Genomic DNA, 17,879 nt, shown 5'->3' with positions numbered 1-17,879 from the left:
GTGTGTGGGGACAGGAAGTGGAGGCTCTGCAGCCACACTGATAAGTAGCCAGGGTGTTATGATGTGATTTCTTCTGTGCTACGATTCCTACTTACCTTGTGTGAGACGTATAGGATTTAAGCTATTGAAATAGTTCAAAACAAATAGTTCAAAATAGTCACAGTGGCCAGTGTGAACTTCCATATTAGCTGTCTTGGAACGTCCGCTGTAGGACTGCGAGTGTCTTAGAGTGATAAACTGAGTGGTACTTTAGATAAGAAATTTGATGGGTAACATACGTCACTATAACTGAAGGAGCAACTGATAGAGACAAGGTACCCTGGGTGTAACTGTTACACCTCCTGACCCACTCCTTGAAAAGAGACACTGAACCCAGTGACTAGAAGGCTCTCTGCTGGAGGACCCGATCCCAAGGTGCTGAGCTGTTGCAGGTGGTCGCTGCCCGAGGCCCTGTCAGAGCAGAGGGCGACTTCCCACTCATGCTTGTCTGGAGGCCTGTGGCAGGACCAGGACCTCCGCTCGTGCCGAGATGCCTCCTTCCCTACTTCTTCTTGGGGTGTTCATTTACCACCTTTCTGATTTTCCCTGCTCTGACTAAGCTGTGTCGTGTGCTGTTTGTGTGCAATAACAAGTGATTCATGAATTGAACATTGGCTACGTTTCGTGTATCTCCAGCCCCGCGATTCTTACCTGGCTTTACCGCTGGCCCCTGCGACACACACGAGGTCAATGGTGGTGATCGTGGAGCCACCTGTTCTCTGCCCTCCTGGGAATTTTCTCAGGCTGTATATCCGATTAAAGGACTTACGCCCATTCTAGGAAAGGGACTCGGGAGGAGCCAGCAGGAGGCTGGCCCTGCTCCGGCTCGGGTCTCCATCAGCTGCCTTCCCTGTCCCTGGAGCAGGTTACCTGTCCCAGGTTACCGGTGCACCTGCTGTCAAACCCAAGGTCACCCAGGTCACCCGAGGCTCAGGGCAGAGCCTCCGCTGTGTGCTTATGGTGTGGCCAGCAGATTAGGGGAGCCTCGGCAACTGGCCTCTTCTGTCTGCAGTCTTTTTTCAGCTTCCTCCTTGTTTTAAAATCCTTTTCTCCAAGTTATTGGCCGTATCTGTCAGTCTGGGGAGCAGGTGAGACAGGCTGTCCTTGAGCAGGAAGGACCCTCTCACCATGGCCGACCAGTCCCGCCCCCCTCATTATACCTGGTCCCACACGCCACCCTCATACATCTCATCACTTCTTGCCTGGATGTCTGTGGGGGCCTCCTCCTCCTTGCTGGCCTCCCAGCCTGCAGTCTCAGTGGGTCGTCTTCCTGCAAGCCTGGGCCTAGTTCCCACGGCTCTTTGGAGCCTTCCCCATCTTACTCCTCCTTCTTCTGGCCCCCCTGTCCTGGCATATACCTTGCTTTTTGCCCTAGTGGGCCGCATGGTGGTGTTTATTTAGGTGCCGGCCCCCTACCACCGGGCACACTCCCGGGGGCCAAATGGAAGTCGGCTTCCCTCTCACTCCAGTGCCTGCACAAGAGGTGGTGTTTGGGAGTGTCTGCAGAAGCTCCATTCCGTTGATTGGATGTGCTGCTTGCCCGGGGCGCGGGTTCACGGCCAGCGCTGGGTCTCTCCTGCTCGGTGCGCCCCACCCCCCCCATCACCACGGTTTGCTGAGCGCCCACCCTGTGCCCTTGACTGTGAAGCCTTTATTACAGTCGCTTGGGGAATCCTCGCCACACCCTCTGCTTTCACGGAACACTCTGGAGCCTACTCGCACTCAGGTTGGAAGCTCAGTGATAGCTTGACGTGCCACTGGGCTTAGGAACTGCCATGGTGGGTGGGTGACCAAGAGGGGAGACACTCAAGGGAGGCAGGGCCCTTCCTGGTCCCTACAACCCCCTGGGGATGATCACGGGACAGGCTGGGCCACCTTGAAAACTCCCCCACCCCCAGGTAGGAACACCTGTGTGGGCAGGGCCACGGTGAGGTCGGCTTGGCTGAGTCTCCCCGCCCCGCCAAAGGCAGAAAAGTCCCCCCTCAGCCAGGCCTGCATTGGGCACCCCCTGGACCCCTGCTCAGCGCCCGGCCCTGCCTGGGATGATGCTTGCCCGGCAGGTGGAGAGAGGGCTCTGAGGCAGCCCCGGCCCAGGGCCAGGGGGCGCGGGAAGTCTGTCTGTGCTCTGCAAATGTGCCCACCACAGTCTCTGGGTGCTGGAGCCCCTTAACCTCACCAAGCGCCGGAGCCCCCAGGTGGTCCCATCACCACACAATTTACCATCACAAAGGGGCCACATCCTAGCACGGCCTTCCATGATCTCAAGGTGATGGCAGAGTCAGGGAGGGGCCCTGGAATCAGAGTCAGGGGCCTGACCCTCAGACCCGATGGGGCACATCCGCTCCATGTGCTGCAACAGCGAGCCCGCACGCCTGTTTCCTCACCTGCAGGATGAGGGGCAGGGCTAAAGGCTCTGCCGGGGCCCCAGCTCCACTCTCTAGTGTTGCTGTCTGTCGCCTCGCCTCGGGTGAGAAGACAGTGGGCACGAGGACCAGGGAAACTGGGGGGAGCGGGGTTGGTAACTGGAGGTCAAGGGCAGGAAACCCCAATATACGGAAACGGGCAGGGCATTTTAAAATAGTCAATTCCCAAATGTCCCACTGGGGGCAGCTGACACCAGCGACAGATGCTGTGAGCAGATAGATGCATGTACGGATTTTATTAGTGTTACACGGCGGCTGCATCGCACACCGCCCCCGGAGTTTAACAGGGCATGAGACTGAGCAAGACGTCTTCTCTCACGGTTTCTTCGCTACAGAAACTGTATCTGTGGAGAGAAAGGAATCTTTTTAAGTGCTGGGCGTTCTTACCTGGCAAAGGTAATTGCTGATTTACAATTCAAAACGATGAGGGCTGCACTAGGGTGGTAGCTTCAAAAAGTCCCTGGAGGGCTGATTGCCTGGGGGCTTCCAGGGGGAGGGGCTGGCTGGACCCCAGGACAAGGTCAGTACATGCGGGCCCCCCATGAACCCAGCAGAGGGGTTTACAGATGGGCTCACTCTTGCCCCAGCCATTCTGGGGACCCGATTCAGCCTACAGCAGCTCAAGAAAACACAGCAGCTACAGTAGACGGAGCTCTCGCTAGCTGTCGGCAACCACACTAGCTGATCCACTCACGCAGTGCGCACTTCGTCCTCACCACACAAGTGTGAGGAGGTATCGTTAAGAGTCCTACATCACAGGAGAGGAAACTGAGGCACAGAGGGCTCTCAGTTAATACGTAGAAGAACCAAGATGCAAACACAGGTCAAGCTGACGTTGTGGCCTACGTTTCCTGTGGTCAACTTCAAACCTCTCTGGACCTTGTCTTCCAAACCTGGAGTCAGGGGCCTGGCTCTCCCGTTGGGCTGCCCCCTGCTGCCTTCCAGCCATGATACGGGGCTGGTTACTCGAGTCTCAGCAACGGAGTCTTTATTTGTAGAAGAGGGCTTAGCTCCCTCCTATGATTGGTGAGAATCCCAAGTCAATAATGTAGCATCTCATGACAATAAATATAAAACAGCTTTATAATTAATTTAAAAACAATGCAGATGTAAGTGGTTGTGGTTACAGCTCTTCCAGGAAACATGGGATTCTCTCACCACCTGTGAGCTCTGAAGCTTCATCCTCTCTCCTCACCTTCACTGGCCCCTCCCCACTTTCTCTTTGTACCTCATTTGTCTTTCCTGGAAGCCCTTAACCCTAACCGCCAATCGAATTCCTGTCCTCTGCACCGGAGCCCCGCCCTCAGCAGCCTGGCCTCCCTGTGCCCCTCACATACCTCCCCCCGTCCCTCTGCCCGTCTCCCCAGCACCCTCTTTGGGCCCCTCATGGGGAGTTCTTAGTCTGTCATTTGACCTTTCCAATGAACCGTAAGTCCATTTTTCTCAACAGCTATACTGTAAACTCCTCAGCAGGCTCTGTCTTTGCATCCCTTCCTATACGCCAGGCATACCTGGTACTTACTAAAGTCAGAGAGGAAGGAAGGAGGATGGTGTGTGGGGAGAGAGAAATAAAGGGGGGAAACTACATTTTTCTTCTGATACCATGTCACTGGAGGAATTCCTGTCAGCAGGTAGGACTTGAAACCCCAATGAGATGACTAAAAAAATTTGAGGGGGATATGAGAGGAGGTCGGACCAAACTCTTAATTTTCTTTCGTCTCCCACTTATTATTATTTTTTTAAATGTTACTTATTAGCTGTTTTCCTAACAGCAAAATATTTGAATAAGTTGACGAATTCAGTATTTTTACCCCCCAAACTATTATAGTTTGTGACGCTCTATCTTCCTATATTTAAAATTTTTGAGGTCCACCATCTAGCTTCTCTTAGATCGATTCCCTCCAGAGTCGGCGGGCGGGGAAGCTGCCCTCAGGTCGTCGGAGGGTTGAGGTGACAGCTGAGGCACCTAGAGGGTGCAACGCCCTGGGTGATTTGGTCTCCTACTTTTTTTCCTTTCTTGAATCCACCTGTGAACAAGGCATCTCCTTGGGAATGCCTCTCATTTTAAAGATTCCAATGAGACCACCTTCTTCTGACATGATTTTAGCCACATCCCAGGATCCAGGAAACAGGTCTACTTCCTAATGGGACCTGGGCCACTGACCTTAGAGTCCCAGTGTCCTCCGATGGCGGAGAGGAGGCCTCGGCTGCACCCCCAGCCTGCATAGGGCTCCCCACCGGCCTCCTCGACACTGTATTTTCAGTGAGAGGAACTTCTTGTTCCGCGGACGCCCTGCCTGGGCCAGCCCCTCGGTCCTCCCGTCACAGAGACAGGGTGGACCCCACAGGGGTCATCAGCTGATGAGACGGCTGTGAGGTCTGCCAACCCACCCCCCTGCCCGCCCCCTGCCCGGGGGTGTGACATTCCCTGGGCCCTGAGTTTAGTGACCCCACCTAACCTCCAAACCTCAATCAGTGACCAAGAGCCCAGGATCTTCTTCTCGCCAAGCGGCATGGGGGTGTCCTGCTGGCCAGACTTGGGGTCTGAGCTTTGGTCATTACCCCCACCTCCCCGCAGATGCCACAGCCAGGGATGCCACGGGGTCAGGATGAGGATTCTGCAAGTTGCCCCCTCAGCCCTCTCACCTCATCTCAAATTGTATATCTTTTGCTAAAACTGATTTCCTTTTCCTTCTATTATCCTGAACTTTCATTGATCTTCCCCTCTTTAACTTGTAGCCACTCTCTAACGGATACTTATAACTTTATACCCTTCAGAAATTATTTCTTATTTCTCTTCCTTATTTTTCCTCCTTAGTTTTCATGGAAGGCAGGGCGGTATCATCTGTGCCTGCCACAGAGAGTGCTGAGAACACCGGCTGAACCTCAGCTGACTTTCTGGGGTGAGTTTCCATGACAAATGCAAGTCTCTACAAACATCCTTAGGCACAAGCTGCAAAGACACGTACTCCGTCTTGTCCTCTCCCTTCTGCACGGTGATCTTGGCTGCCCCCACTTTGGGGAGGGTTGGGTTTACCACGTTGTTGTTCCAAAGAAACTTGACTTTCTCAATTGTTCCGACGTCAATATCCGCGTCAAACTCATTGGAGTGGGTGGAGCCTGGTGTGATAATCCCCCTGGAAACAGAGAAATAGAAACGTTCCCATTCACTGAAACAAGTTCTAATGACCATATAAGTCCCTGCCTCTCTTTTCTACTCTAGATTAACAAGATGATTTTTTTTTCCAAATTAATTCTCAAATAAAGGTTAGAGAAATGAAAAAGTCAGCTATATGCCAGCAGCCTCGAACTACTATTTGTTTTATCTTTTATCCAGCATGTGGATCTTGGTTCCCTGACCAGGGATCGAACCCGTGGCCCCCTGAAGTAGAAGTACAGAGTCTTAACCACTGGACAACCAGGGAAGTCCCTTAAACTACTATTTAACTAGTATTTCCTCAAACGCAAGTTAATTTACCCTCAAAACTTACCTATAGAAAACTATATAATTCCTTCATATTATTTTTTTCTGGTAGAATTATTTGTACAATAACAAGTTATCCACTAGTTTAACACAACAAACACGTGTGACTAGGCTAATCAGAAAATATGATATCTGGGCTAACATTAGATTTATCATAAAAAATCTGATCTATTGAGAGAGAAAGAATAAAATGCCTGGATTTATAATAGAGAAAAGAACACGTTAGCAAAAATCTGAAGTTAACTTCAGTACATAAAGTAAATAATTTAGAATCCATTGATAAAGAGACAACAAGTATGTCAGTGCACGGATGTGAAGGCCGTGTGTATCAGGTGAGAGGTGGTACCGAAAAAGGAAATTTACTTGAAGACATTGTATTGGTGAGTGTTTCCCTTATTTCCAAACAAAGCGACTTTGATTTGACCAATGGCTCTTCTTCCAGACAGTGTTATAGAAACTCCGTATCTCCAGCCTGCACAGGACATAGAAAAGTTTTTATTCATGCACAAAACAATTGACAGAAATCTCAGGTTCTTGTCACATCCCTTACACTGAGGCATCGAAGTAGAAGTTCTACATGTTAACCTATGACTCAAACTAGGCCTTAAGGAGAAACACGTATCTGGCAGTGGACCCCTGTAGACTTGCCCGCCCAGGAAAGGGGTCACTAGCCACATGTGGCTGCTTAAATTTAAACCCAAATTAAATAAAACAAAAATCAATTCCTCGCTTTCCCTAGCCACCCTTTAAGGGCTGAATTGCCACATGTGGCTACTGATTACTGCGTTGGACAACACAGAGCATTTCCATCATGGCAGAAAGTTCTGTTGGACAGCTCTGTTCTCGAAGGACAGTACTATGAGTTGAGGTGGAAAGAGAAGGAACAAGGGCTGGTCCCCACATTTGGAAAGGTAGTTCAGGGGTGCAGTCCTGGGAGCCTCAAGGGCAAGGTCTGTGTCTTCCCTCTGCCTCTCCAGGGCCCTGGGCAGTCTCCAAGACAGTGGTCATCCAGATTTATGCCTGAAGGGCTGTCTTGGCGCCCAGGAGCTCACACACATACACAGGAACCTATACACACATGACCACACACTCATGCGCACATAAACACACACACACACACACAAACATACATATACACATGCACACACATGCATACACACCACATACTCACATACACATTCACACATATGTATGTAAGCTCACAGACACATCCTTTGCCTAACCCCTACTTGTCCTTTACATGCTCAGAGGTGTTTTCCCTGCCCCTTCCTCTGATCAGGGCCAGGTCCGCTGTCCTGCCGTGTCACAGCAGCAAGCCGTCGAGCCAACACACTTGTAGCTAGCTGCTCAGTTTCAGTTTTCTCTGCCGGGTTATAAATTTCATGCTAGGGTGTCTTGTTCATCCCTGCACCACCCCACATCTAGCATAGCCTGTGGCCCATACATAAATGTTAGTTGAGGAATGAATATATGGTTTTGAATGTTTAATTTGTTGTTTTAAAATATTGGCAAGTATTTTGTGCATCACTACATCAGAGGAAGGATTGATTAACCAACGCCTTTTAAAAAAATATGTAAACAGTGATGGAAATGTTCTATATCTTGATTTTGGAGATGGTTACATGACTTTTTATTTATCAAAACTCAGAATTATACACTACAAAGGGTGACTTTGGCTGTATATAAATTATACCTCAATAAACCTGACTTTAAAAACTATGTGAGACTTGTATATATTTATGTATTTATATAAACACAGTCTCTTTTTTACAGTACAATATCTTAGGGAACTGTCAGAAGGCAGGTTGGCACAAAGAGGCTGAAACATGCCTGACTCTACCCTATGTCCTAGCCCATTCAGCAGAATTTTGAGAGGAATTACCCCTTTCTGATCCCCTCCAACCCTCCACCAGAGAGGCACCCGCCATCAACGGGCATGAGGGACACATGGACAGAAGGCTGGAAATTGAGGAGATTGGAATTGGGCTTCTTAAGTGGGCTAGATAAGCAAAGAGTTGGTACCAAATAAATTTTGAATGGATAGAACAGGTGCGGATGACACAATTTTTAAAATGCATAGGACAAGGAACTGTGAGGTGGTGAAAATTCAGAGAAGATGGCCACAGAGACAGGTAAATTGCTATTATCCCATTAATTATGCTGTTTGTGTCCACTCATTTCATGCCATAGAAATAAAATGAAAGTAAAGCAGACCCTTTCTAAATCCTTGGTTGAGTCTTAAATGGGGTGGTTTGGGTGGCTGTGTCCTTTTACTAAGATGAAATGTACCCACAAATATTTCAGATTAGAGGCCACCCCTGTATGTAAAACAGAAAGGAAACCTCTTTTACTTGGGTGGGAAATCACAGCGCAACTTACGAGCAAATTTGCTGGAATCTCCAGTGTTCAGGAAGAATTTCTGCTGCTCCTCACGTGTCTTGCCAGCAAATCTATCAGCATAGTGGCCCATCTGCGGGCACCCTTCGTCTGGACAGGGGAAGCACTTGTTCTAATGAGAAAGATGGATCCGGCTGTAAGGTGTGAATTTGTCATTTTATGATCCACACGTCTGGGAGCAATTTTCCTATAGTCTCAGTTTCCTCTTTCATAACTGGAAAGAGATTGGCATAGATGGTCTTTAAACTAACTTCATCCAGGATGTAGTACCCAAGCCTGATGCACATCACATTAGAACTATTTGGGGAGCTTCAGAAAATATTGATGCCTGGGCCCCAGGTTAGATCAAATATGCCTTCCATCGAGTGGTATGCTGGTGAATGACTAACAGGCAACTCTGGGACAAAAAGTCCTGTAGAGTTTACCGATTTCTGTGGTGTAAACATGCTGGGCCTGTGGCCAACTTCAGGCTATCAACACGATGTCACTGAATGTGGGGTCGGGAATAGATGTTCACACCGGCTCTAGTGAGCCCGCATAGGCAGGCTCTGGGGTATCGTTTCGTGCATCTCTCTCCTTGTTGCCGGCTGCACACGGCACAAACTCCCAGCCCAGCGTGTAGAACCCCAGCATCCACCTTTCCTTCTCTCTGGCATGTAGATTCTTCTCTCCCACATTCCATACTTGCTCCGCCCCTGTCAGAAATGTGCACACTTTCCCCTCCTTCTAAACTCTATGATTTTCCATCCAGATTCTAACTTTGCCCCTGCAGGAAGCCTTCCTAGATCATTGAATTGACTGCTCTACTCTCCGATTTCCCAGAATCTTCCGCTCCCACATGGCTCTTCTAGAATTTTAGCTACCTCCTGCCTAAGGCTTTTTTCCCCCTCCACTCTACAGGACCGTGAACTCTGACATGCGGTGCAAAGCAAGTAGGGAATGATCAGACCCTGGTGAGAGAGTACTGCAGATCCCAACGCAGCAGGACGACAGCCCCACCTTGGGACTCAAGGTGGCATAATAGCTTACAGACTCAAAGTCCTTGTAGGAAGCGCAGGGGTACGCAGCGAACCCATCGGGATTGAGGATGCTCTCCGAGTAATACTTGTAGCTTCTCAGGTGATTGCAAGCCACAAAGTCCCGGGTTCCTGGGTAAGCAAAGAGGGAAGTCTGCACAGGTGGTCAGGACCCCATGACAACTTCTCTGCCTCTCTCTCCAAGTGGGATGGTTCCAAAGTGGGACCATATTTTCAGAAATTGAAGATTAGTCCAAAATCCAGCCACAAAATGACAGTTAACATATAAAGGCTGCTTTCTGTGTGCCGGGCAATGTTCTGAGCCCTTTACATGTATTGTCCCTGTGAGCTTCACCTTCCCTCAGAGGTGGGTAACTTACCATCCCCCCAATTACAGAAAGACATACAGGCTACAGCCTCAGATTTCAGATTTCAGCTAGGAAGCGGTGGAGCTGGGATTTAAACCCAAGCCCCTGTGCTGCTTGAGCCCAGGCCTCTAACCTCTGTTCCATTCTGTGTCCCAGGCACCAGGCTGGAGGTCCTCGAAGACACAACCGGATGTGACTTGACCTCCTAGGCATGACCAAACCCGGGCAAGGACACTGTCATGCCGTGTTTAGGTGAATAAAAAGGAAGGTCAAGTAGCTTTAGGTGGCTTTATGTGAGCATGCCTTTCACTCTCATGTCTTGTTCCTTCTTAGAACCTTCCTTGGCTCCTATAAATTCCTGCCAAGGGGCAGATGTCGCAGCACGCATTCCAGACCTGGCCTGAACTTGCTTGGCCGTTACTGATGGGGAGTCTAGGCTACTGGTTACTGGTTACTGGTTACTGATGGGGAGTCTAGGCTACTCTATCCGCGCAAAGCCTCCTAAAGCTGTGAAAGACACACACATAGGTCCTCATCCTTAATAGTTGCTTTGATGGTGTCCGTACTTGCCAAGCCATTACGCTCACGTTCAATGAAAGTCTTTACTCATTTGAGTTAAACGTGTGCGGTGCCAAATGATGAGTCTGGCTGAAAATCTCACCTGTTCGTTGCCATTTTGACCTTATTAGATACAGAGTCAGAGCTGTATCTGAAAGATGCCCTTTATCCCAGGTGTGCTGATCAATGATAAAGAATGGCCACCTTGAGTAGCACAGTCTCTGCTCTAACCTTCCTCACCCGTGATTGCTTCTTATTCTTTCCCCAACATAGAGGAGTGGTGACTCTCACGTGAATGGATTTGCCGTGGACATGATTGGGAATTCTGTCTATGGAGTTGTCTATGGAGTGGAAGCCAGTTACATAAGCTTGAACCATATCACTGACTCCCAAGGGACAGTTGGCAGAAAAATTCTCTTAGATTCAGGATATTTACTTTTATGGTATTTCCTTCCTTTATTAGGTAGCTATCAACTGATTGTTGGAGTTACAGCTCTAAGCAATGGTTTTGTAATTCTTTGTTGCTTGTTCACTCCAGGACACCACACAATGTATAAGGAAGTAAATCAGCAGAGCTGAGATATAACAAATGATACGTGGCTATATTTTTAAGAAATAAGGTCTAGAAGGGGGGATTGTATATTTTCAAAGAGCAGTGTGTTTTCGTTGTTAAGATTTGCTGTGGGAGTGGCGTTGCTCCCCCAGGGAAGTGATGTCCCCACTCTGCTCTGGCTTTACCTGCCCAGATGCCGTCTATGTCCACGATCTGTGACAGGGCATTCTTCTTGCATCCGGGCATTTCCTCTCCTCCGTTTGGGAAGAAATCAAGGTGACCCACCAGTTGTTTCGTTCCAAAGCCTGAAATGTTTAGAACAGCAATGAGCTTTTCATAATGCAGGGCTCTCATTAAAAGCACATGCTCTCACAATCGCACGTGCTTGCAGCTGGAACGTGGAGGGGCTCACCCATGAATGGGATCAGGGGAGCTGCATCCGTGTGGATCACATCAACAAAGTCAGCGTCGGAGGGATCGAGTCGGACCTCTTCAGGAGTACCCTCGAAACTTGCTTCTACAGGATCCAACCCTAAAAGAGATGGCCAGCGTTGCACACAATAGGCCTGGCTATAGGTGCCAGCAGGATTGAGGTTGTACAGTTGCCCAGGCTGTGCGCTACCTAACTCAAGGGATGCCATACCCTGGAGTTGTGCAGTGCCATGGCCGGGGTATGGAATATGGAGACATTGAATCTCAGTCATGCTCATTACATTCCAGTGGAGTGGATAGAGAAGGGCAGGTGAGCAAAGACATTTAGATTTTGTTTAGGCAAGGGTTTTTCTCCACATCAGATTCTCCTACTTACTTGTATATCTTTCTCCTTCAACATTCTCTTTCTCTTCCCAAGTTTGAAGGAAAAAGGGGCGAAATAGTATGGTATCACAATTCAAAACACAAATTCTGGGACTTGGGTACCTTGCTCCAAATCCCTACTCGATTATTTTTTGAGCAAGTTGCATGACCTTGGATGAATCACTTGACTTCTTCTACACCTCAGTTTCCCCTTTTATAAAAGGGGGTAATAATAGAGCTATAAGATTAAATGAGATAATATATGTAGCATTTAGCACAGTGCCTGGCACATCATTATGGGTGTATAAGTAAATATTTAGAATTATATCTCTTATATCTCTGTTGTTTCGTTCCAAAGCCTGAAATGTTTGGAACAGCTATGAGCTTTTCATAATGCAGGGCTCTCATTAAAAGCACGTGCTCTCTATTTCCTTCTTGACGGGACTCCTAGATTTAACAATTGTTTTTGAAGGTTTCATCAGAGCAGATGAGAAGGCACAAACGTGATTGTCTGTTGAAAATAAAAGGGAACGTTCTTATAAAGGTAGAGACTTGAACCAAAAGACAGCAGAACCGGGATTGAATGTCAGTCCTACCACTGATTAGTTGTGTGACCTTGGGCAAGTCATTTGCTTCCCTCGGCCTTTTTCTTTAGTTCTGAGGATTAAATGAGAAAACGTAGAGCACTTTGCACAGTATTTGGGATAAGCAGGCACTTAATTTATGCTTACTATAATTATTATATTAGCATTATAATGACTATATTGATATACTTTGTGGTTATAATTTAAAGGCTTTGCTTGGGTTAAAAGGATGCTTTTGGTGTGATGGTGTCTGGGTTTCTTCTACCAACGAAGGCAGTGGAAGCAAAATTTTTGTGCTCTATTCTGCCCTTGATTTCAGAGAAGGGGGAAAGGAATGACATTATGGACCTGTCTTAATTATGTTTGCTCACGTTCATGCTAGCCTTACTCTGCATTTTCCTGGGTGTTCAGTCCTGCTGAGAGACCCACATCACCAGAAAATGGATGGGGACAGAGGCGGAGGAAGTAAAGAGAACAAAGACACCACTTCCCCTGCCACAAAGATAGGCTTCTGGGGGGGCTTCCTAAAATGCTCTGTGCAGACTCTAATCTGGATGGACTCTTTGGGCCCAGCTCCAAGCTAGGCTGCAGTCTTGTATACGCTCCGGGGCTACTGGGGACCAAACCTTGGGCCCCAGCCCTCAAGTCTTACCTGTAATCCTGCCCAGGCCTGGAGTCTTTCTCCCTGCCTCTCCTGCCACGTGGGCCCCCAGGCTGTGGCCGATGAGGTGGACTTGGGAAGGTAAGTAACTGTAGCTCGACTGGAGAGGGAAGATTGTCTTTTCAGGACATTTCTGTGCTGTGGTTTTTGCAAACCTAATGCCGGTACTCCTCTGCTGAAAACCTGCCACTGCCCGTAAGATCCAGCCCAGCCCTTTATGAAAGCCTCAGAGATCTTCTGACTCAACACCTGTTTTTCTAGACTCTTTTCTAGCTAGACCCTTAGTGGAACTTTCGGGCCCTCAGATATGTCATAGTCTCTCACCTCTGGGTCTGGTTTAGCCTCCTCTTCCTGTTGTCATGTCTCCCCAACCACGAGTCAGTCCAGTTCACATCGACACAGCTCAGCCATTAGCTCTCAACTTAGACGTCTCTTCCTGAGAGACATCCTTAATCACCGACCCCCGCTCCCCAGACTGGATTAGCTGCCCCCTGACCCCCACACACGCTCCTATAAAGCCTGTAACCACCCTTCCCCCTCCCCACATCAGAACCCTGATCACACTCAGTGGTCCCTGTAAGCTCCCCCAGGGCCTTCTCTTTATTCCCTAGCAGAGCTCCTGACAATGTGCCCCCAAATATTGGATGAACAAACAAATGACACAAATTCAAAGTATTCACACCTGTTGGTCTCAGAGATGTTCACCCAGAAGTACTCATTTATTATAGGTGTACAGCGCCTTGAGCACAAACACCATAGGTTTTGATCTGAGGTGAGTTTTAGAAGTAAGACTCCAAGAGAAATATCAATTCTTTCTATTTCCTCTTTAAACATGTAACCCTCAGCTGTGTCTTTACCCAACAGAGACCGGTGGGTGCCGTGTGTCCCCTCGCAGCCCAGCCACCACTCACCTTGAGCATGGCCAGCATCTGGGCCACCTGGGCGCCCACCACACGCGCGTTGTTGGCAGCCTGCGTGTAGGTGGTCTGGGAGCCTCTTTTCCAGTCCACGCAGATGCAGTTCACCTTCTCCACCTTGAACATGTTCTGGTGTTGGAGAGACACCAGGGGGTTATCGTGGGGGCTCATGAAACCGCTTCCAACCAGAGCTCAGAAATGGTCGCTGAGAGTTACCACTGGCTGTCCTTCTGTCTCTTCCTAGCTGGGGCACAGGGATGAACTCGACTTCGTTAGGAATCCCGTTGCCAATAGGAGTTATCCCTCAGGGCAAAAGCTACAAGAAAGGCAAATCGATTCCCTCTCTAGTTCGTAGACTAATTAAAAGCTGACCACTCTCTGGTTTTCTTCGACCAGATTCAATCAAGTTGATTCAATAAGGTGGCTGAAACCAGGGCATCATTCAAAGAATCCTATTTCAAAAAGCAAAGGTCTCAAGCGCATTCTCCGGCAGCCAGGGTCTAAACGACCTTGTGGATTTGACTGCTAGGGGTCCTTTCAGCCTCTTGGCAAAGGCTGGACTTGCTTCACCCCAGGCTGCTGGGTATTTACGAAGTTTTAAGGTGGGAGGGAAGTGTCACTATTTTTACAGTCAGGACAGCACAGTATTTCATGGAGGAAACACACTAAAGATATTTTAAAAATAGAACTGCACTGATTTAAAAGATATTGAAGAATTCTGAAAGGGAAACTTCTTCTTGGATGTCAAAGGAACTGATATATCCTTCTATCCTTAGAAGTTCTGCCGGGCAGGACGTATGACCAGCTGGAGTCTAAAATGTTACTATAAATTTAAAATCCACCTAGAATCTTTTCACATATACGATGCTAATATGTGTGATCACACACACACGGATACCAAAAACCGTTTTCTCAGGACTTTTATTTTTAAAGCAGCCCTGAGGAATCTCTTACAAACCTGGAGAATTTGGGATATAAACTATATCTTACAGTTTATACAAGAAGATACTTATTAATGATGGGACAGAAGCGATACCAAGAGTTAAATGGCTGGTACAACCAAGGTCAAATGCAGAATGATTTTAATTTTCAGGGTTTGTAACTTTTCCTGTTGACATTTTAAGTCGGAGGGTGGAAGACAGGCTGCTAGGGTAAATTCTTAGGTGTCAGAAAAACGTACTGAATCAGTGAACACAAGAAAAGAAGGGACGATGGTATATCATGTGTATTTGTGTGTGCGTGCCTCTGCACATGTGTTTTTGTGTGTATGTGAACATGTGTTTGTTATTCTGTTGTCTATCGTTCTGAGCAAAAGATGCTCTGTTACAGTGGGTTTGGCATTTTCTATTCTGCCATTTGGGGCACCCCGTCAGTTGAAGCTCTCCGTATCTCAAATAAATGGTCATAGCACACATCTCTGACTCTCAGGGAAGTGGGAAAGACTTGAACAAAAAGAACATAATCCTGCTTTTATAGGAACACAAAGTAGCCTCACTGAAATGGAAGCAGACAATATTTAGGCTTCGTTTAACCAGAAATGAGAGGACAGAAGTGTTTGTTCACGCAGCAGATGCCATTGCTTCAGGCTACAGATGTAGTCTAGAAACTTGGAAGGGGATTTTTATTTTGGTGAAGAGGCATTTTTATTGCATAAAGGTACCTCGATACGTCAGGATTTCCTGTTCCGAGCTCGCTAATTGAGATTGCGTAAAGGGAGGTGGAGACATTAGTGGGAAGCAGTGGCAGCTGCCCGCAGCGCAGGCCACAGGGGTTAGAGCCAGGCCCTACCTTGCACATGTCCACCAGCCAGCTCTCATCTCCCTTGCCTATGAAGCCGTGGATGATGAACCGGGTCTTCCTGTCTGTTTGGAAATTGGATGCCTCAATCGTTGATGGATCAGAGGGAATAAGAATCTGTGACAAACACAGAAGTGTTCCGTGTTTTTGCAGCCCAGCCACTTTAGCCTGTCTCTTTCTTCCCCATCTCTGCCTGTTCCAATGCACAACCTTTCAAAGTTTAGCAAAAAGCCACCTCTTTCAGGAAGCCTACCCTGACCTCTCTTTCCCTGCCCTACCTTCCAAAGTCAGGAATCACTACCTCTACTGGGTCTGGACTGTGGCTCATGGTCTTACACCTTCCATATGTTCTTCCATAAGCTCTTTGCCCAACACCAGAATCACATAACTAGCTAGAGGTTCTGGCAAATGTGAACCGTTCACTCATTCAAGCCAGCTTTTTTACCGGAGACCTACTCTGTCCAGGTCTGGCTAGGCCTGGGGGCAGCTGGCGGGATCGGGTAGAGGCAGAGGGTACAGAGGTAAGAACTCCTGGTCCCCCGGTGGGCACAGCCCCTCACCAGTTACAACAATGTTAAAATGGCAGAGGTCTCACTTGAAAGTTGTTTGGGTTCTCGTTGGTGTAGAGCAGGAAGCGAGTCCCGATGTCCTCAGGGCTCCAGGGGAGAACTTTCAGGGGCCTGATGGCGGTCCCAGCCCAGGGCTCAGAGTCAGAGAAGCACCCAATGGAATCATAGCAAACTTCCTTTCCTGTAAGAGAAAAGATGACCCTGCTCAGGGGTTAGCTCCCAAGGCTGGCCTGGTTACTCCCCTGCTTGGGGACAGGCTGAAGACCATGCAGACACTTGCCTCTGCCCCATCAACTCTCTCCTTGCCCCCCTCCCCCCGTGCCCACCTTCTGATCAGGGAACAGTCTCACTGAATCCCACAGAGACCTCTCTGCTTCGAACCACCGTCAAAACTTAAAAGTCCTGTGTTCCCTGCCTAGATCTTCCGATAGTTTTATTTGACTAATGTGATAATGGGCACTGGTAAGTCAATATGTTAACCCAGGCAGGTGTCTAATGCTTTATCTGGAAGAGTCTGGCCTCAGGCCTCCTGGACATGAAGGCAGGTTGGTGGGGAGATGCTCTGAGACGGACCCGCACAAACTGCAGCCCCAACCGTGTCTCTGTGGAAACTTGGAGCTGTCTGCAGCCGCTGGAAGCCCTGCCATGGCTGAAGCTTTCTCCGGCCAGTGTCGAGATGATGGGTTTATGCCCTTCCCAAGGGGCAGGTGGGATGTGTTTTACCTTTGGCTGCTCCCAGCAGGAAAAGAGTGAGTGTCCAGATGCTCACCATCTACAATAAATTCAGATATTTGGCCTCACCAAAAGCATGACCAGAGCAGTGAGCAGACTCCAGAATGCAAGGCTCGGGCTTCCCTGGTGGCGCAGTGGTTGAGAATCTGCCTGCTAATGCAGGGGACACGGGTTCAAGCCCTGGTCTGGGAGGATCCCACATGCCACAGAGCAACTAGGCCCGTGAGCCACAACTACTGAGCCTGCGCGTCTGGAGCCTGTGCTCCGCAACAAGAGAGGCTGCGATAGTGAGAGGCCCGCGCACCGCGATGAAGAGTGGCCCCCGCTTGCCACAACTAGAGAAAGCCCTCGCACAGAAACGAAGACCCAACACAGCCAAAAGTAAATAAATAAATAAAATTTTTAAAAAGTAACTGTACCATTTTTTTTTAAAAAAAAGGAATCTTAAAAAAAAAAAAAAAAGAATGCAAGGCTCTTTGCCCCACCTCCCTCCTTCACAGCTGGCAGGAGACTTACCCTGTTGGATGTTCTAGGCCTTCCTTCTGGATCAAGTGCCCAGGCTGTTTTCTTATATTTGAGCCTTATCAATTGTACACTGCTTCGAGGAAACAGCAGGTGATTATAGAACATACTGTGTGCACTTAAAAGCTTAATCTGCACAAATACACAAAACAAGATTAATAATAGAGGTCAAATCTTCCCACAAGTCTGGGAAGATGAAAGAATGCTTGAATAAAAGGAGGTGAAAGGTCTCTAACTTTGCGCCTATGTACATGTGCCTGTAACTATGAGCTGAGTGGGCCCCACTTTCCAATTTTTTATTTTATCACCTAGTACAAGTCCCGCTGAGGACACTGCAGCAAACTCTAATCGTGGAGGGCTGTGTTTCTCACTTAGAATGGCTGGAAATTTCCTTGCAAATCGCTGATAGTGAAAGGAAGTGTCTAAGAAAACCTCCTCTTTCTTTTTGTCTGTCTGTCTATCTC

The 17,879-nt window shown here is 48.3% G+C and overlaps 1 protein-coding gene across 1 annotated transcript; it reads right to left on the bottom strand.

The window, feature by feature from the left end:
• Window positions 1–2,742: 2,742 nt before the first annotated feature.
• PNLIPRP1 (pancreatic lipase related protein 1) lies at window positions 2,743–16,933 on the bottom strand (the record flags this gene model as incomplete). Its single annotated transcript, XM_082673474.1, has 12 exons — window positions 2,743–2,806; window positions 5,432–5,599; window positions 6,310–6,418; window positions 8,326–8,455; window positions 9,373–9,491; window positions 11,024–11,143; window positions 11,251–11,370; window positions 12,870–12,978; window positions 13,790–13,924; window positions 15,584–15,709; window positions 16,188–16,342; window positions 16,885–16,933. The coding sequence occupies 12 exons, from the start codon at window positions 16,931–16,933 to the stop codon at window positions 2,743–2,745; spliced, it is 1,404 nt and encodes a 467-aa protein (XP_082529600.1).
• Between the last annotated feature and the right edge of the window lie 946 nt (window positions 16,934–17,879).

This window comes from Grampus griseus, assembly GCF_964374135.1.
Source record: "Grampus griseus genome assembly, chromosome: 16".
Lineage (NCBI taxonomy): Eukaryota > Metazoa > Chordata > Mammalia > Artiodactyla > Delphinidae > Grampus > Grampus griseus.
This window is presented reverse-complemented; position numbering and strand designations above follow the sequence as displayed.